Raw genomic sequence first — 19,237 nt, forward strand, 5'->3', positions numbered from 1 at the left:
AGCATCACCAACTTTTTTTTTACAAGCACAAAAAGTACCAACCCTTCACACTCCTTTTCTTCATGTAACTTTCTGAATGTGAACCATATGAAATACACCAGATTTAATACTCGGTTATTGTGTGAATATTATTAGACAATCAGTGATCTTGGAAACATCATATAATTTGGTGCTGGAGATGAACAAAGAAAAAAACATTATCAGCTTTTCTGCCGACGTTAGAAAATGCAAATTTTCGTCATTTCTTTACGTACTGATATAAAATATATTCATCTCAGACAGTTAAAAAGTTATGGTGCAGAAAATAATTCTAGATAATTGAATAACTGAAGATTAATTGAAATAATTGAAGATTTAGATTTAAGAAAAAATAATTTTCAATAAAAAAACTGTAATAAAAAAAATTGAACTAATAGAAAACAAATAAAAAATTGAATATAACTTCGTGATTTTCTACTGTTCCATTCTGACCCTTTCCGTTCTAGTTCCTTTTTTTTTCTTTGCTTTCAACTGCTCAATCTATAAGGGAAATTATAACCAATATAGACCAAGGACAAGAGATCCTACATTACACCCAATCAATAAGCGACAACGCTTTTCGTTATAAGATTGAACACAGTAACGGAAACCAAGATCCTACTTTTTCACATCCCTACACCTAAATCATGATGAAAACGTGACGGACAGTTACACTTACATCTTAGGTACACGAGTCTTCGAACATAATTTTGGCTAATTATTGGAAAGATTACACATCAACTACATTGATCCTGGAATAAGAACAAGAAAAAGGGGAAAAAATGTGGATGCTATTCCACGAAGATCTGGGAGGCAGCCATATTTCTGATTTTTTTTCTAGAGTCCGACTACTTCCCAGAAAGTTTTTAGAAAAACCTATCCACGCCAACGATGAGAATTTCTGTCAGTAAATGATTTGCTTCACATAATTTTCATTAAAGAAGGATGGGAGATGAGAAATTAAAAAAACTGTTGTGATTCAATTAACGAAGGATGAAAACGCAGGAACGGTTATATTAAAAGAAGGTTAAATCAATTATATTAAAATTATGCTGTTGTTGTTCCAGCCAAACAGAAGTAAGGTAGTGAAGTAGTGAGAAATAAGAGCAATCATTAATGTAGTTTTGCATTTTTAGAATAGCGAAGTTGACTTTTCACATGATAAACTATGCATAAATATTGAATAATAGTACGTCAACAAAGCTCAAATAAGAAAATAAGAAACAAAATTAACAGGTCGTAATAATTACACTGATGTCCCCTTAGCGGTTAATAGTACAGCTTGTGAGAGTGAAGTGAAATGGTTCTTCACAACACTGAAAGTAGAAATACTCCAACCGTCCTCTTCTCTCTGCCTTTATCATCATTCGAAAGAACAGGAACAAATAAGAACCAAAGAAAAAAATTGCTTGCAGTAAGAGGAAATTATTAAATACATTCCATCAAAAACTAACGAATAATAGTAATACCATCGTTTCTATACAACACTGATCTTAATATTTCAGTGAGAATGGTGGGAGGGGACTGTCACCAGCGATCGTTCACCTGAGAATACACTTCACAAACACAAACACATACACATACATACGCACAACCCAGTAAATCAATCCTCCATCTCTCGCAACTGGGAACAGTGAAATATGAATTGTCATATGTGCAACATACATCCGGTACTTGTGACAACAACAGACATGCCACTTTGCATCACAAAAATTAGGAAATTTGATCTGGTACTTTCGATACTATCTCAATACACAATGACTAGAAATGGATGGTTTACCTAAAGGATGTTCACCTTTTCTACCTACTATATACCACTGTTTCCCATCTTCATATCTAAGATAACGAATTTCGCGATTCTTGTTTTTGCTATTCCGGAAGTTCGATAGTTATACCTGAACAGTATTTAACCCCTGTCTATTACAATTACAAGAGTAAATGAAGCAACATCTTATGATGGGCTCCCCAATCTGTTGCGAAACCATTAAGCTTCGTATTACTGCATATCCAACAAACTTCAAATAACGGTCACTAAATCCAACAAATTCATAGAAATTCAACAAGCTATACAACTGTCAGTATCATTCTATGAATTTCAAATTTCACAACATCTATCCTTTACCTATACTTTATTTTAAAAATTTCCGAAAATTTTCAACTTGGCTTAGGCCGGTAATGATTCTCATCCTCTATATATTTAGTCCTTGCTAAAATCCATAAAGAATTCTTTCGCACTTCTTATACTGTATTTTTATGGAAAAAATTCATCGGTTTGAAGGTTGTCAGACTGCTAAGATCAGTTAAATATAAACATTAAAGCAAGGAAACATACAAATTGTTGGACAAGATTTCTGTAGTTTTATGCAAGAATGTGAGTGCTTAAGGAAGTGAGTGGTACGGAGAAAAAAGGAAGGATAAAAGGGAAAAATGGAACTTAATTAATGTGCAGAGAAGTAAGAATAAGCATTCAACTGATCTATAAGCAAAGTTTTTACAAGTTCAAATTACTAAAATACTTGTCTATGAAGTAAACCAGTCTCTTCTAGAAGATTTGACACGAATCTGATGTGGAGATCAAATTACAAGTAGACTAATTTACAAAATCAATAAACGGAGAGCTATAAGCAACTAATGTTACTCACATAAATTTACTGCAAGAAGCACTTTACTGATATCAGTTAGCGATGTGAACAAAACAATGTAAAAAATAATATTACACGTATAAGTAGCGCACCTGTTAACAACCCAAAGATTACGCCAAACCCACATAATCCCCAAAAAAACCTTAACATGGAATTCTTTATCGAAAATATTAAGACTTACTTGGTTATCCATTCCACTGTATCACGAAGATAATCCGGAAGAAGCCGATCAAAGCGGCTATTGATTTTGTTAGATGCCAGTGTAACTGACGAGTTTGACCATTCAAAATAAAATATACCGGTTATCCAGTGTTTGCATTCGTTTGCATTAACTCTCACCAAACTTCTGGCGGATTCGGTAGAAATAAGCTGAACATACAAAGAATTAAAGTACATACATCGAGTAATCTATTCGAACTACGACAAGCGATAATCGTAAACGTCCCTAGTCCTGGCTACAAAACAAAAAAAAGAAAACCTCATAAAGAATGTCACCAAATTACGGGAAGTCTTGAACGAACCGATATCCCGGATCAATAACGAGAACAAACTACACAGACGCATTAACAGGACTACAAAGGAACGGATAGAATCCGAGCCATTCCATCGGTAATTTGCGGATCTGTTGCTATGCAATTCATTTCATGTTGAATTGAAAAATTGTCTTGAAGAGTGAATGAAGCTAAGGCGGTAGTGTCCATGGAACAGCGCACATGTCTCAATACCATAAGTGGGAAACACATTATTAACCATCACTACCCGAAGCATTGGATGATGACCTAATGAAATGTTATGGGTGCGAATCCCCAGTTCAAAATCATATGCGGGAATTGCGCATATGAAGTACGTCTGAAGTAAGCTTGACGAGTTCTTTTTTTCTACGATAATTTTAAGGGAAACATAATCCTGGTGTTAGTATTTCTTTACAAGTTTTTCCAAGAAGAACTTCACAATGTTTATGATGAAATAAATCACTGCTTATATGCTTTGGAATTTTCCGGGATGCACCTATCGACATCTTTTCACTGCTATTCCTTTTACGGTCACTAGATGTATTCGTTAGGATGTAAAATGATCATGCTCTGTTTTCATAAGAAGAGAATTCATCTAAAGCTTTTTTGGTATTATATTGGAGAGTTTTATGAGATATAAGAAACAGGGAATGATCTCATTTTTGAAGAATTTTCTGATTGAATAAAAGATACTATCTACCATCTCCGATATAGCTGTATTTTTTCTCTTTCTTTTTTTAACTTTAGTATAATTCATCAAAGTTATGTTTTTTTTTTTTTTTCTCTCTGTTCTAAAAGAATACTTTCATTCATTATGCTTCCTCAGAGATCAGTAGAAATAATTTCGGTGCCACTGATTCACTCATTTCCCTTCTCATCGTCACATTTTTTTATCACTTTTTTTTTTTTCGATGGATTTCGAATAGAAGAAAATTCGGTGATACTTCTTATCATAAATGTTAGTGACATTTGACGGTGATTGTTTTCAAGTAAGAAGTGCTAATACATAGGAAAACAAAAATTCATGGAATGTTTTGGTGTCCTAACATCCTATATAACGAAGAAAATCGAAGCATTGTTTGTAATCAGTAGTAGAAGTAGCTAGGCTAGAATTGCTTATGGGAAAGCCTAGCTATATTGAGAGGAGGAGAGAAGGCCTAAGGCCGATAGCTTCAGAGTTCTGACAATGTGAGTTGCTTTGAGGTTCTTTTGATCAATTTGTGCGAATATGTACTTCCCATGCTGGAGCAGATTGAAGAGGTCTTTCTATGGCAAGACATTTTCCACTTCTCTTTTAAAGTATATACATTATCACGCTTCACTAGATTATCTTAGCCTTTTTTTTTCAATTTTATCGAAATGAAAGTTTTCAATTTAACAACTGATAAACTAATGGTCTAAATTGGAGTGCGGATATGTCCGGATGTACAGATGAATCACTTACATGACCCCTAGATTGTTGTCGCCGCTCTGCAATTGTATTTTATTGAAAATCATCTTAAAAAAATAATTGCATGTTTTTTTTAAAAATAGTTTTTTCCTGAAAACAGGGAAGAAGCAAAAGGAATCACTTAAAACAATAAAAATTGGCTTAGCATGTAAAGAATATTTTGTTGATGTGAAATTTTTTATTTATCACTCAGTCCAGTACTTTTCTAAATTCTCATTTAGCTATATTTTATTATGGAAAAATATTTCTGTTTCCACTGCTTAACTTTTTTTAGAAGTCTTTTCACTTCGAAATGCAATTTTCTCCACGAATTTGAGCATTTTTCATAAAATACATAAGGATTTCACTTGAAACATTTGTTATTTCATGAAATCATACCAATAAAAAATTACTCTTACTGTCAATATGGTATAACAAAATAATAATTCGTGTGATGGCTATACAAATCAAAAATATGACAAGAATTGAATTTCTTAGAATTCAGATATAAATGATGGAGAATATTCGAGCATATGGTGCTGGCCTAGCTGGAGGACAATTTCAACTGAGCGTTTTCTTGAGAAAACCGGCTGTTATCTTGCGAATTTTTGCTTTGGTTAGTGAAATGTAGATTTTTTTGTTTGAAAAATATCTACATGATTAAGATATTCCATAAATGAAAATATTGGCGAAATTTTTTAGTTAGCTGACGGTATATGTTAAGATGAAGACAAAACTCTTTGCAGCAATTAGCTGAAAAATGCTAATCTCATTATCATCATCGTCATATATTTTTTGGTTGCTGAATTAAAATCATACATTTCGCAACTTGGAACATTAAACAGTGATAGACATATCAGTGATAGTTTTTTTTTTCTTTTTTTTTTTAATATTTTTACATTTAAGGTTGTTGGTCTTGCACAGTGGATCGCCGTTTCACGTGGTGGTTGGTATACATCAGAAAATGGTGACAAACAAATTTGCCTTTATGCCAATAGTTCATCGACCTGTTCTTTCGGTTCAGCGATGGGTTTTTTTGCTGTTCTGAGTTCACTGGGTTTATTGTTTCTAGATGCTAAATTCGAGAAAATTAGTTCCATTCCAACTAGAAAACGTGCTGTAACCACCGATATGATCCTTTCTGGTTTGTTGACTACTCTATTTTTATTTTTCGATCGCATAGTATTAAACCGTTTTTTATGACTACTACTGAAACTTTTATTAGCCGAGAAACACTGGATACGTTAGATACGATTTTGAAAATCCATTTCTCACATATGAACTTTTCTTCATTGATCGATGGCCAATTGAATGAAGGAGATCAAACTAATTTTTCATTACTGAGAAACTTCTTTAGCCATCTACATTTATTCTTTGTGTTATTTGTTTAATAATTCTCTTCTGAGAAGTGCATAAGGATCCTAAATATCCAAACAATAAGTGAAGTACGGATATTTAAAACATATTAATATTTAAATCTCTAAATTTTAAAGCGAGTTAGAATTCCAAAATATTTTTTGCTTAAATTTCAAATTAATTTGGAAAATATTGCCCAAAAAGAATAAGTCATAATTTTCAGCACTGCTGGCATTCTTATTTCTGATAACTTTTTTTTCGTTATGGTCAAAGTATGGTGAGGTGGATATAAGCAAACCGTACGATGGCGGTATGGCCAAAAGCGCCATTTTATTCGCGTTTCTATCATTCGTTACTTGGGTGGCTTTTTGGTCTTGTTTCACTAAATAGTAGCGAATTATTTTTGTTCCACCACTAGAAGTTTGGATGATATTTTTTAAGTTTAACATAAGACAAGGTTTTGGATGATTAAAGAAAATATCAATTTTAATTTCAGTTGTATCTTTTGCAAACTTCTGCTGTTCCAGTAAACTTTTTTACACTTCTTTAATATCACAAGTAATTGACTTTCATAATGGGAAATTTCATCGATTCTAGGGGGCGGTTACGTTTTTGGCATGGAGACGATACGAAGAAGGTGCAATAACAAATTTCGTACCATCATATGAACAAGATTTCACAACTGGGATACATGCTGGACCAGATTACAGCTATGGTGGAGAAAGCGATATCGGCGTTGCTGGTTAGTTTATTTTGACAAATGAGGCTACTCGAATTATAAATGTTATGTAGTAAAATCAAATTAAAAAAATTGCGAGAGGATAATGGGTATGAAAACTTTAAATTGTATTATGAAAAAACATAAATGACATTTAACACTGTTTTCTCAAATAGAATTGTTGTCACTCAACTGTTGTTCTAAGTAATTTAATGGAACACTGTGCTATATAACTTATACACAGGATTTCATTTATTCTGAAAAGTTTACAATTTGAAATATTTCAGGACAAAGTGAGAGAGGTGCATATCAGAATGCTCCATTTACAGCAATCAATACAGCAGAATCTCCAGTGGATATTACAAAAAGTTATCAGGGATATTAGCTAATTTTTTTTTTTTTTTTTCATTTTTTTTAGCAGAGCAGAAAATGCATAGCTCAAATATGTAAACATCTTTTACTATCATCTAGCATTTTTTTTTTCCTTTTTTGAAATTGTGCCTTATAATAGAAAACACCAGTAACTACTGTTGATCCAGTTAAAGAATAGTTTTAATTTTAGAAGGAAACCATTACATTCGCAGTAAAAAAAAAGGAATTGCTAATCATTTATGTATTTTTTCCATTTACACATAATTGTTATCACTTTAAAAAAAAAAAAAGATTGCATACGATTTTTATATACAAGCAGTTATTCCTGAAAAAAGCAAATTTTGAATCTTTGATGATTTATGACTTATGCATGAATGATGTGTTATAGTATCATTGCTTTAAAGTTCAATATGTATGCTTTTCAAATCATATGTTTCGTTTAGAATTTCTTCTTGCTTCACTTATAGTAAATTGAATCGAGCAAACTATACAGTCGCTCTCATAAACGTTAGCTTAGCTTTTAGGAAAAAGTTTAGAAAATGCAGTTTTTCTCAAAGTTAAACATTTTCTATTTATATTTACATGCAGTTTAAATTAATTTAATATCTTTGTTATAGCCATTATGTCAGATCTTTTCATACAGACAAAAATAGATGATATTCCAGAATTCTGATAACTTTTTCCACTATCTAATATTTTTGCTGAAAAAGAGTGTATTTATCTGTATAATTCTTTACGGGAAATAAAGCATTTATAGAAATCGAAATTATTTTAGAAGTGTCTTTTAATATGATACATATTAAAGGTATTAAATTTAATGGCATCTAAAAGGAAAAAGTTTTAAAAAAAAATGAATCGCCGCAAAATTTGATTATTGTTACTACTTGGCATCAATTGCTTTACGAAAAAGATGTGATAGAATGAGTTAAAAAAAAAAAAAAGAATAATAATAACTTGAAAATTCCAAGTAAATGCTCATATTTTTTAATTTACTGTTACAAATTCTTAATATGATATACACTTTCATTCTGGAATGAAATAAGTATGAATTGAACTATGCAGTAAGACAATTTAGGTGCAATAAAGTAGCATTAGCTTATGAAAATGTAAACATCAAAGAAAAAATATTAATGAAAATAGATTTAAATTATTTTGTATAAAAATATTTTATGATATTGAATAAAAAGAATGATTAGATATAACTACCATATATTTTTATAGCAATATGCCCGTCGTTTTTTTAGTTATTCATTCGTTGAATTATAGAATATATTCCTAATTCTTATTATTATTGCCCACTTTTTCCCCGGATTTATCTTTTTCACTTATTCTCCACTCATTACAACAATGAAGGAAGGAAAGATAGAAGAAAACTGGCTCATAAGAATGATTTTATTACATTGGTAGCCATTGCATGCTACAAAACTCATTCGTCACTTTCCTTCAACTTTCTATCCGTTACCTATTTTGGTCATCTCCCAATCAACCATCAATATCATCGGATATTCTACTTAATACACTGAATGCTAGTGTTGAATTAGTAACTTAAATGAATTTTTGATAGAAGTTTATGTTGCTATCAAGAAATGACTGAGCATTTGCTTTTACTATTTGATGGTTGCTCCCAAAAACAAAAAACAGCTCTGCCAGGAGTGATTTAGAATTGAAGTTAAAATTCTACATGAATGTAGTAGTAAGTAGAAAACTTTTAATTTAAGTAATAAATATTTCTAGTCTTTTATACAAATAACAGAAATTTCATGGATAAATTGATTAAATTTGATTTTTTTCTGAATTCTCATCAAATTGCATGCTTCAGTTTGGTACACTGTTTCGAGATAAAAATGGAGGAAAAGCAAATTTAATAATTTCGAATTTTCAATTGTCAAAGAAGGACAAAAAAAAATAAGAAATGTATTCCCACTAGCATATCTACATTATTTTCTCCCTAATCCTGTTTAATTTTTTTTTTTTTTCGATTAATTTTGATAGACTTAACTTTATTCACTTTCATTTTGCCTATTGTTCGATGAAAAATTCAAGTCAAACTTTTTTTCTTTTTCTAGTAAAACAAAGAATTGCAGATCAAATTAAAATAATTCAGCCAAATGGTTAATGACATTGAACGAATTCGAGAACGTTTATTATATACTGAAAAGCTCAAATATTTGGCATTTTTTGGTGTTGCAACAAGTGCTTTTATTGCAATTGTTTGTGTTATGTCAGCTCCACTACTTTATAATTACAATTCGTTCAGACACAATTACAAACTGAAACTCAATACTGCAAAGTAAGTATAAATCATTATTCATTGATTGATAGTAAGTGTATAATTAGAAGATGATTATATGATTGTATTCTTAAAAGAACTACCTGTGAATCAGTAACAATATTACACTAATAATCGCAGTACACATTGAAATTTCATATCAGATAAATCATTAAATTAACCTTTCTTTTTTTGTTATTATTTTGTTATTATTTGTCTTAGTATGAGTAAATTACTTGACAATTATGATAATGTACTATTGTTATGATTAAATGCTAGAATTATGAAATGAAGGATTGTCTCAGTTATATGGGTTTGATTATATTTCAAGCAAATATAATAGCATAATGACAGAAGAAAGCATTTTCTTTTTTCGTTTCTTTTATTATGCTTAAGTTAATGTTAATAATGAATTTAATTTTAATGCGAAATTAGTATTCTATACAAGTTTGAATGAGAAAACACTTTTCTTTCCACTTTTGTCTTTTTTTAAAATTATTTGCATCGAACATATTTTTTAATATGAAATCTGGAATTACAACCGTGTGTTAAAGAAAATAATATTACTTTCATCTCATTTGCTATTGTTCATATTACAGCGATAAAAAAAAATGAAAATTTTGGTTATAGGATCGATCATTAGAGCTTTTTAAACGATTATCTGAAAGAAATTTGAAACAAAAGCGAGAAGGCAATTTTGATCAAGAAGCGCCAAGTCGAAACAATAGCAGTGCAGCAAGTATGTTAATTAAGTGTTTAATGAAAGATAACACTTAATAACAATATATCAATAACGATAAAGTTACCTTACTACCATTTTGCTTTACATATTTTCTATCAGGTTGTAAATGTGAATATGGACCATCGGGTCCAGCTGGACCAAAGGGTCGCGATGGGAAAAATGGTGTGGATGGGTTACCAGGAAGCAATGGAATACCGGGAATTGATGGTGATGTGATTGTTGCCAAAGGAACTGATTTCTGTTTTGAATGTCCACCAGGTATAATAACTAAAAGTATTTTTTTAAACCATCCGCACATATTGTGTTATTTTCGAATTTCTTATTTGTATGACATTTTTTTAGGAGATGCTGGATCTCCAGGACCTGTAGGTCCTAAAGGTCTACCTGATATACCTGGCGTTCCAGGCTTGAATGCTGATGGTGGTGAACGAAGTCCACCAGGACTACCAGTTTAGAAGAATCATTTTTTTTTTTTGAGGAAAAGAATCTTATTTCCTTTTGAACAACTTTTTTAGGGTTTGCCAGGACAAGCCGGACCTAAAGGACAACCAGGCATTGATGGGCATATCGTTAAGCAACCTGAACCACCGGACTTCCAGGTTTACCAAGCAAGAGAATTCTTATCAGTTAAATTTAAAACAGCGAGTACAACCTATGTTTCTAGCTTATTTTTTTTTCTTCTTTTTTTGAAATATTCATTAAAATTCTTTTGAATTAAAATCTAAAAGTGTTAAAATCTTTTTGAAATTTTGAAAGTTATACAAACAATGAAAGTTTTTTGACCGCAGTTAAGCTATGAAGGATGAAAAACTGCAATATAATATGATGCTTTCAGGACCACAAGGTCCAGTTGGTACTCCAGGAGTTCAAGGTCTACCTGGAATACCAGGACATCAGGTTAGATTAATTTTAATATTTGCTGAACCATTGAGTATTTTAGATTATAATTATATTCATAATGTAGTAATTAAAATTTATGAGCACAGACTGTTTATTGGCTCAAATTACAGGCGAGCAGGATCCACCACGAGATCCTGGTATCCCAGGACTCGATGGTTGTCCTGGTTTTCCTGGAAAAAAAGGTACCACTGGAAAACGTGGACCAAGTGAATCATGTGTCCATTGCCCAAATCCAAGAACAGCACCAGGATATTAATAAAAATAATATAAAAAGTTGTTCTGTTTGCAATGGATTTCTGTTAAAATGGAAATTTATTTCTGATCCATTAGATGAACATTTCGGAACACAGTATTTTAGTGAAATTTGTTTGACGAAAAAATGGACAAATAACACAGTATACTTTTTACACTTACGGTAATTACAAAATACTTATAAATAATACACACTTAAAATTTTTAGGTAGGTCATCTACAAGTAATAAATAACAAGAAATTCGGAATTTTTTAACTGGTTTTTTTTTTTTTTTTTGTCCATTGGTATTTTTTGTAAAATAAAATGCAATTTTTTTTTCTTAGCAAAATAGCAATCGTGTAACAATAAATCTCTGCCAACCAGTTTTCATTTCTGTTTTACAAAGAAAAATATGAAACTGAAAGCATTACCGGAACGCGCTCAAAAAAAAATAAACGACTTAAAAAAAATCAGTAATAAACAGTTTTAACGTTTTAACAGCTGAGTTTGAATTTGAAACTGTTACTGAGAATATGTTTATCGTTTATCGATAGTGAAAGGACGATTCATAATAATCGAAATGAGCAAATAAGATAAATAGCTGCATGATAATAATGATAATAATCACTGGATGTAAGTTAAATTGTGAGGAAATAAAACGATACTTACTAATGTCATTGATAAAGTTTTTATTTTATTAATTTGAAACGGAAATTTTCAAGTAAACTGGTTTCCAGAAATGCTTGCAGTTTTTTGAATTCCTGAATAAAACATAAGCAAAAACTGATTCACAGAGACTATTTGTTGTTGGATAATACGCAACTTAAAAGAAAAAATTTGTTTTACTACGAAAAAAATTGATAAATAGAAAAAAAAACAAATCAAAAAAAAAAAAAAGAAATGATGTATACTATTTCTCCTTTAAAATGATCTATTCGAAAACTTTAAAACACTTTCAAAACTTCAAACTAGTATCAATTAAATCAAATTGGTGGGAAAAACAGAAAAAAAAACCTTGCTTTTAAGGTAATTCTCAGTATGGAAGAAATATGAAAGCATGGCATCCAAAATTTTCAACTAATCAAAGATGGCACTGTTATGCGTTGTTGGAAGAAATTTAAGAAATCATAGTTAGCATAGAAATGATATAGTCATTTAAAGTGTATAATTTTACCAACATTGGGGAAAAAAAAATTTTTTTTTAATGTAATTGCCAGATGGTAATACAAAGAAGACTTTTTTTTTTTTTTTGAAAATTTCAAACTGGCCAGGTGGGAAAAAAGTGAAGAATAAAAGGAATAAGTGTCAATTGTTGAAGTGATAATGACGCAGATCGTGTGAGCTTAGATAATTTGATTCCTGAAGTTGTTTTTACAGCTAATGTAACCGTATCACCAATTCCAGCTTCATTTTCTGCTGTAAATCTGAATATATATGTTGTTCCTTGACGTAATCCACCAATTTCATATAATCCATCCTTATCTATAAATAATTCAAATTTTCGTAGCAAATAAACGTATAAAAAATGTTACGACGTATCATTACCTAATTCAAAATTTATTGCTTTAGTAAAGCAATATCTTTGTATTTTCGTAATATAACAAAGAAAAAAAAAAATGAACAAGCACACATACTTAAATGTACATTCATTTTAACAGCATGCGCAAACCAAACACGATTATTTTCTCTAGTTTGATCACGACTCTTAAATTATGTGTTAGTTTACGTCATAATATATTTTTGCCAATCTTTTTTTTTTTTTTAAATAAAAATTTACGAAATACTTTAAATATTCATATATCATAGAGTGAAAATAAAAGAAAAAGAAATTAAAAATTTATAAAATTTAATTTTCTGTTTTTTTTTTTTGTTTTTTGATAGAAGAAAAAAAATTGAAACTTGTTCTAGAATAGATTTCTTAATATATTCGATAATATAACGTCGTATTGGCAATTGTTCACCAAATCCTTCCTCAATTTTCCACAACACATAAGTCATTCCAACATCTTGCAGTGAAACATGAACTTCACCAGGTGGAGCTGTAATGTAAGATTCTTCTTTTTTCGCCTTTCTTTTTAAAAATTATAATGAAATTTTTTACAGTAATAAATATTACACACTTGCTTCTTTAACAGCAATTGTTTGTTGTGACCTTGACTTTCCATTACTCACTTCACATCGATATTCACCCAAATCATATTCTGTTGGTGATAAAATCTAAAGTATGATGCAAATCAATACTTAAAAAAAAAAATAAATAAAAAAAACGATAATTTTTGTATTAGAAACAATTAATAGCATAATAAAGGTACAATTAAACATTGATATGCTATGAAACAGAGAATGATATTAAGTTATTTAAGAAACAATTAAACAAGCTTTAGATCATACATAAAAAAACACAACAATCAATATATAATTGTTGAAGTTAAATTAAAATAATTCAAGAGAATCAAGAAATGAAGTTACCTTAAGACAACTTCTTTGATTTAAAGCATCAATTAAAATAATATGATTGGTATCGTTCCGAAGCTCATCACTACCTTTCAAATATCGGAAATGCCTAGCAGGTGGATTTGAACGCGTTACGTTACAACAAATTTGAGCTGATTGATCCAGAACAATAAAACGTTCCACAAACGGTTTATTGAATTCCGGAGACGCTAAAATTATTCATTCTGATTCCCAATATGACTTCGAAGTCAAAATATCATACCATCGATGGATTCAATTTTAATAGCTAAATTGAAGAAATTATTAAATACAAACACCAAACGTCTAATCGAATTTCGTGTTGCTCAACAACTGTTGCATCATATTGTTCAAATTCTTGAACTGACAAGCATTTGATGATAGCATCTTGATACTCATTTGTAAGCTTCTTAACAGTTACTTCTGATCCAGCCGTAACGAACAACGTCTCTACAATATATGAATATCTAAAAGATTAGAATTAAATTCAACATTTAATTCATTTTCATTCTATTTTAAATCAAATTAATTAATGCTAAAACTTTCAACTTATTAAAATGAAATAAAATAATTTGAAGTGCATGATACGAGAGTAAAAATGAACAGATTAGTTAGATCTCATTCCATTTTAATCATATAAAACCTCTGATCTTTCTCTAACTCTTTCACTAAAAAAAAAAATATTAATCTTTGGTTATGTCACTTTTAGATTTAATATAATTAATCCAAAGAAATAAATTCAAATGAATCATACCCTACTTAATGAACAAATTCCTAATGGCATTCAGTTCGATTTAGTACCATGATTAATTTTATGCTGTCAAAAACATGATAAAATGAAGCTATGATAAACCATTAAGTGGAAATCCGTTATGATTCGTAATATAGGTTTCCGGTTGTGGATTGCCAATGGATCCACAATCGATGGTCAACGATTCGCCAAACATCCCTCCAACAACATCACTGTTTTCTTTCCAATGAATTTCATCTAAAAGTGTTTTATTGTTGGAAAATTTTTAAAGATTTTTTTTTTTTTTTTTAATGTTGTCCAACATAAATAATTCGATTATTTTTTTCTTCACATATTTTTCATCAAAATTAGAAATTTATTACCTACGACGATGATTTCCACTTTCCAATTAGCCGAAATCCTTCTGGAATTCCTGGCAACACATTTATAGATCCCGGTATCACGTTTAGCAATTTGCGTGAATACCAACGACAACTTTTTATACATTGTGTTATGCTCTCGTAACTCAACAGTAAACAGACTAAAAACTATGAGTTGTACAATCTAAGTAACTTTGTAGTAAGTAATATTATGACACTAAGCGTAACAAAACATCTCACTTCAAATCTATCAGATAGAAAGATACGGATCAAGATAAACAATAAAATTTTACCTCATCAATAATCCATTAAATTATGTTAAATGATAAATTGCGTTGATAATATTGAAGTACTGAAGTAGTTCATTCCTAGCAATTTATCGGTGAGTAAAGTAGAACCAACTTAAGCTTTAATATGATTTAAAGTTAAAATAATATTGCTTACCTATTTGAAGATTCGCCATCTATTTTACGACCAAATTCATTTCGCCATGCAAGATGTAAACAATTTAAAGAAGTCTGTTGACAAATGCAAGAAATCCGAAATTTACGATCAACTCGAACCACATATCGACTATTGTTAAGAGGTGGTGGCTCAAGACGTAATAAATTTGAGCACTTAGCCCCCGTTATCACACCTTAATTAATTATGAAAAAATTAGAATTAAAAGTCTGTACCGCTGTTCACAATAAATGAACAAATAAATAAACAAATAAATATTTCTCACATTTTTCTCATATTTGAATTCAATGATTTGTTTAAAGTTTGAAACAAATACACAGGTTAATATGGTTTATTGTGGCAGAATGTATAATCAGGCTGTATAAATCTGCAATAACTGATTCTAACTCATTTTTTTCGTACTTTTGATTTTTAGCTTTTTTCATTACTTTTTGTACTTATAAAATTTTTACATCATACATTGTGTTAATGGTACTTTTAACTATAAAATAAATAATATTAAGATATTATTTATTTTGTATTTATAGTTCTTTTTCTAATGAAATTGAACTTTGCCATTGTCATATCTTGTCTTGATTCCCACTTCTCTTCCTTTAGAAAAAAAAAAAAAAAAATGCAGTATGAGATTATGCTTTACACAACTCAAATAAATCCAACTATGTGCTTTTTAAATAAGGCCATTCAACTTTTACTATACTTTAGGCTTTATAGAAACAAAGATAACAGAAAGGTTTTGCCCTTATTTGCGCCATCCCTAACAGCTCATTTTTTCTTCCTCTTTTTTTTCTTTTCTGAAAAAAAAAATGCTTTTTGAAATATTACATATTGAGATATTTAACTGAAAATAGTAATTGTGAGAATGGAAGGGAAAAAAAAAGAGTAAATATTTGAAAATAAAGATAAATACATTCATTTACTTCAATAATTCTATAAGAAACGGAAAATATAGAGTTGTTATAGAAGAATGAATAGAAACATATGTCAGATGTTTAGTAAGATCTAAATTAAATTTTCGTCTTTGTCATTTTTTTGCTTGCAAATATTCGATATTATATTTAGCAAATGGTCTGAAACTGTAATTAAATTCCGTTGTTCGTTTAGCTTATTTTAATTATTAAGTATGATTACTTGATATATGTGTCTATTATGGATGTATGATATTAACTTATTACCAAAAAGGAAAAAAAAATTAAAATTAATGAATGCTTTGTCTGGAAGATACAAAATAATTTATCATCTAAAAGAAGAAAAAGAAGATATCATTGCATCATTCTGAAATAAATGTAAACAAGAACAGATGAAATTAAAAAAAAAATGTAATAAAACATTAAAATATTTTGTGATTGAAAAAAAATTGTTTTTAAAATAAATTTAATAAAGTAGTAGAATAAAATAAAACGGAAGAATTTAAAATGTAATCGTTAACGAGTAATAGTGGTTGTCAGGAAAAGTTAACATTTCAATAAACAATCAACATCATTTATTCATACTTTTCCATATTACTATTAGCATAAAAGTTTCGTCCACATTTGGTATTTGATTTTTTTTTTTTTTGAAAATTATTCAAAAAAAAGTTTGCAAAAGTACGCAACAAAAAAAAAAAAATGTTAGCATACAATTTTTTTTTCTTAAAAAAAATTAATGGAAGGGAGAGAGGAAGAGATTGAGAAAGAGAGAGAGAGAGAAAGGGAGAAAAAGAAACGAAAAAAGAAAAAAAAAACATACCGGCAAGAAGAGTAACAGTAATCAGTGTGGTAATGATAATAATAATATCAATGAAGACGCTAAAGCTAACTGTGATTGACAAAGGCGAACTGAATGACATCGATGATTGGAAGCAGTTTGAATCATAGCATATTGACTAAAAATGAAAATGACGCAGAAGGAGTGAAAAGAACTGAAAAGGCCTAAGATTGGTTTGGTATGTTTGCCACGCCTATTCTTCCCTTTTCATTCTTTACTTAGTCTTAAAATTCGATTGAATTCAACTATTTATGCATGTATGGATGGATGGATCAGTTTGGCCTCTTCTTGACGAGCTTTACTACTTCCAATAGCTTCAAATAAGCTTTATGCTATTCTCACTAAAGCAACATTTCCTTCCACTATTGTTGTTGTTTTGCTGTTTGCTAAAACCATCTTAAAATCAATGCCTGCCGAAATGATACAAAATTGCAACTAAAACTAAATTTAAAAAGAAAAGAGAGAAAGAAAAGGAATAACAAGAGAAAAAGAGAAAAAAAGAAAAAAATGCCAAAAAATACTTGTAAAGTATGAAATTTATTACAAATAAAATGATAATACATATGAAATACAGATGATTATCATAACAAATGCATACTCTACACTATTAGTAGAATATTGAAAAATTGAAAGGTGTTAAATACCTTCTTAATTTGACCATTCCGTTTTTGTTTCATCAATTTTAGTCCATTTGTTAACTTCTTATATGATTAACGATGAAATCTTGAATGATATTAAGAGTATTTACTAGTGCTACTTTTTTTTATTATTAGTATTGTTGTTGTTGTTGTCATTTTTGCGTTTATTTTTAATATCAATATATAAAGCAATAATAATAGATGTGAGTACGTTTTTTTCATATTAAATTTTCCATCAAATTTTTCATTGTCATAGAAGATGAACTATATCTCGAGAATAATTTGCAGATATGAAAAGATGGCATGTTGATGAAAGTTGCTGTTAACCGTAAATGAAATGAATTTAATGATGGTAACGAAAGAGTAAGAGGAAGAAGGAAAGGAGAAAAGGGTGGTTAGATGAGGAACAGAAAGATAATCACCAACCAAAAGAGATGTGAGTACTCGTTGTATTGGTAACTAAACTTCTCAAACTGTTTGCATTGCAAAACATTCCATACATTCCCGAAATAGCTCGGTCAGCATTAATATTTGAAGAAAGGGTTATTCAATTGCATCAACCCGTCCCATTTTTTAAGAGGTCTGATAATCGACGACGCCACATCATCATCATTATTTATGGAAGTAACGCAGCAATAATTGGAATAGCACCAAAATGATAAATCCTAAACTACTGATACTGTTCCTGGATGCTGTATTAGTTATGGAATGTATTTCGTTTCTGCATAACGCTTGGATGTTTACAACTTCAACAACCTCAAAACCAGGCTGTTCAATTTACAACGATGAGCAATTACATATTATCATGGATCGAGTTTGTGAAATTTGTCATGAAATGTATTCACATCAATACCCTAATACAAGGGCCGATTGCAGGTTTGAAATGCAAATTTTCCTTCTTTTACATTAATGAAGAGTTATGGAAATTTTTTGATATTAAGAAATGATCATAGAAATAATTGATTTCGAATTAAATTAAAATAGCATATAAAAATTTCAAAACATGAAATAGTATTTTCAGATCAGACTGTTTCCGGAGCAAGCATTTTCAATCATGTTTGGAGCATTTTCGACCTATGATTCCGTATGGTTGAAACTCTCCCTTTTTCTCCTTCTTTCTCCCTCTCTCCCTTTCCCTCTTTCCCTCTATAGCTGAGGACTAAACAAAATGTATTCTATATGTAATCTCTCAACAAAAACTCTGCCAATACTACCTTTGTTTTTTCTCGATCCATTAATCTTTCTTGAGCTATCAAAAATATTCAAGAGCTTGAAAATTAATTGATAAGCCCGATACGCCTAACTTAGTAAGATGCAATGTCTAATTTGTTATTACAATGTATTTCTCAAATGCCAAATTAAACTTCACTTTTTTTGATCTCAAAAAAAAAAAGAAGAAATGAACCCACTATCCATTCAGCTTTGGCATCTTTTGTCCATAAATAATTTCAAATAGTTAGAATCATGTCGTAGGCACTTATTACATGTTGGCAACATGTTTTACAGTAATCGTAATAATAGTAATAACAGCAACAATTAAAATAATAATAATAGTAATAAAATAATAATAATAATAATAATGTTAATAAAAAAGCAAAATATCAAGACTGTACAGAAAGAAA

The 19,237-nt window shown here is 29.9% G+C and overlaps 5 protein-coding genes across 5 annotated transcripts; 3 read left to right on the plus strand and 2 right to left on the minus strand.

The window, feature by feature from the left end:
- Window positions 1–2,837: 2,837 nt before the first annotated feature.
- Window positions 2,838–3,056, minus strand: Bm13302 (Uncharacterized protein; the record flags this gene model as incomplete). Its single annotated transcript, XM_043073394.1, has 1 exon — window positions 2,838–3,056. The coding sequence occupies one exon, from the start codon at window positions 3,054–3,056 to the stop codon at window positions 2,838–2,840; it is 219 nt and encodes a 72-aa protein (XP_042929328.1).
- A 2,056-nt stretch (window positions 3,057–5,112) lies between these two features.
- On the plus strand, window positions 5,113–7,060 carry Bma-sng-1 (Synaptogyrin homolog, putative; the record flags this gene model as incomplete). Its single annotated transcript, XM_043073395.1, has 5 exons — window positions 5,113–5,217; window positions 5,508–5,745; window positions 6,181–6,317; window positions 6,555–6,699; window positions 6,963–7,060. 5 exons carry the CDS (start codon window positions 5,113–5,115, stop codon window positions 7,058–7,060), a joined length of 723 nt encoding a protein of 240 aa, XP_042929329.1.
- A 2,095-nt stretch (window positions 7,061–9,155) lies between these two features.
- Bma-col-173 (Cuticle collagen 13 precursor, putative) lies at window positions 9,156–11,214 on the plus strand (the record flags this gene model as incomplete). The annotated part of the gene is made up of 7 exons (XM_001896973.2): window positions 9,156–9,257; window positions 9,947–10,055; window positions 10,158–10,316; window positions 10,401–10,507; window positions 10,574–10,657; window positions 10,860–10,989; window positions 11,069–11,214. 7 exons carry the CDS (start codon window positions 9,156–9,158, stop codon window positions 11,212–11,214), a joined length of 837 nt encoding a protein of 278 aa, XP_001897008.2.
- A 1,234-nt stretch (window positions 11,215–12,448) lies between these two features.
- On the minus strand, window positions 12,449–17,059 carry Bma-rig-3 (Fibronectin type III domain containing protein; the record flags this gene model as incomplete). Its single annotated transcript, XM_043073396.1, has 10 exons — window positions 12,449–12,672; window positions 12,825–12,894; window positions 13,090–13,229; window positions 13,311–13,407; window positions 13,660–13,853; window positions 13,960–14,112; window positions 14,516–14,650; window positions 14,776–14,933; window positions 15,217–15,409; window positions 16,960–17,059. 10 exons carry the CDS (start codon window positions 17,057–17,059, stop codon window positions 12,449–12,451), a joined length of 1,464 nt encoding a protein of 487 aa, XP_042929330.1.
- A 1,292-nt stretch (window positions 17,060–18,351) lies between these two features.
- On the plus strand, window positions 18,352–18,709 carry Bm7356 (Uncharacterized protein; the record flags this gene model as incomplete). Its single annotated transcript, XM_043073397.1, has 2 exons — window positions 18,352–18,491; window positions 18,637–18,709. 2 exons carry the CDS (start codon window positions 18,352–18,354, stop codon window positions 18,707–18,709), a joined length of 213 nt encoding a protein of 70 aa, XP_042929331.1.
- Window positions 18,710–19,237: the final 528 nt, after the last annotated feature.

This window comes from Brugia malayi, assembly GCF_000002995.4.
Source record: "Brugia malayi strain FR3 genome assembly, contig: Bm_v4_ChrX_scaffold_001, whole genome shotgun sequence".
Taxonomy (NCBI): Eukaryota; Metazoa; Nematoda; class Chromadorea; order Rhabditida; family Onchocercidae; genus Brugia; species Brugia malayi.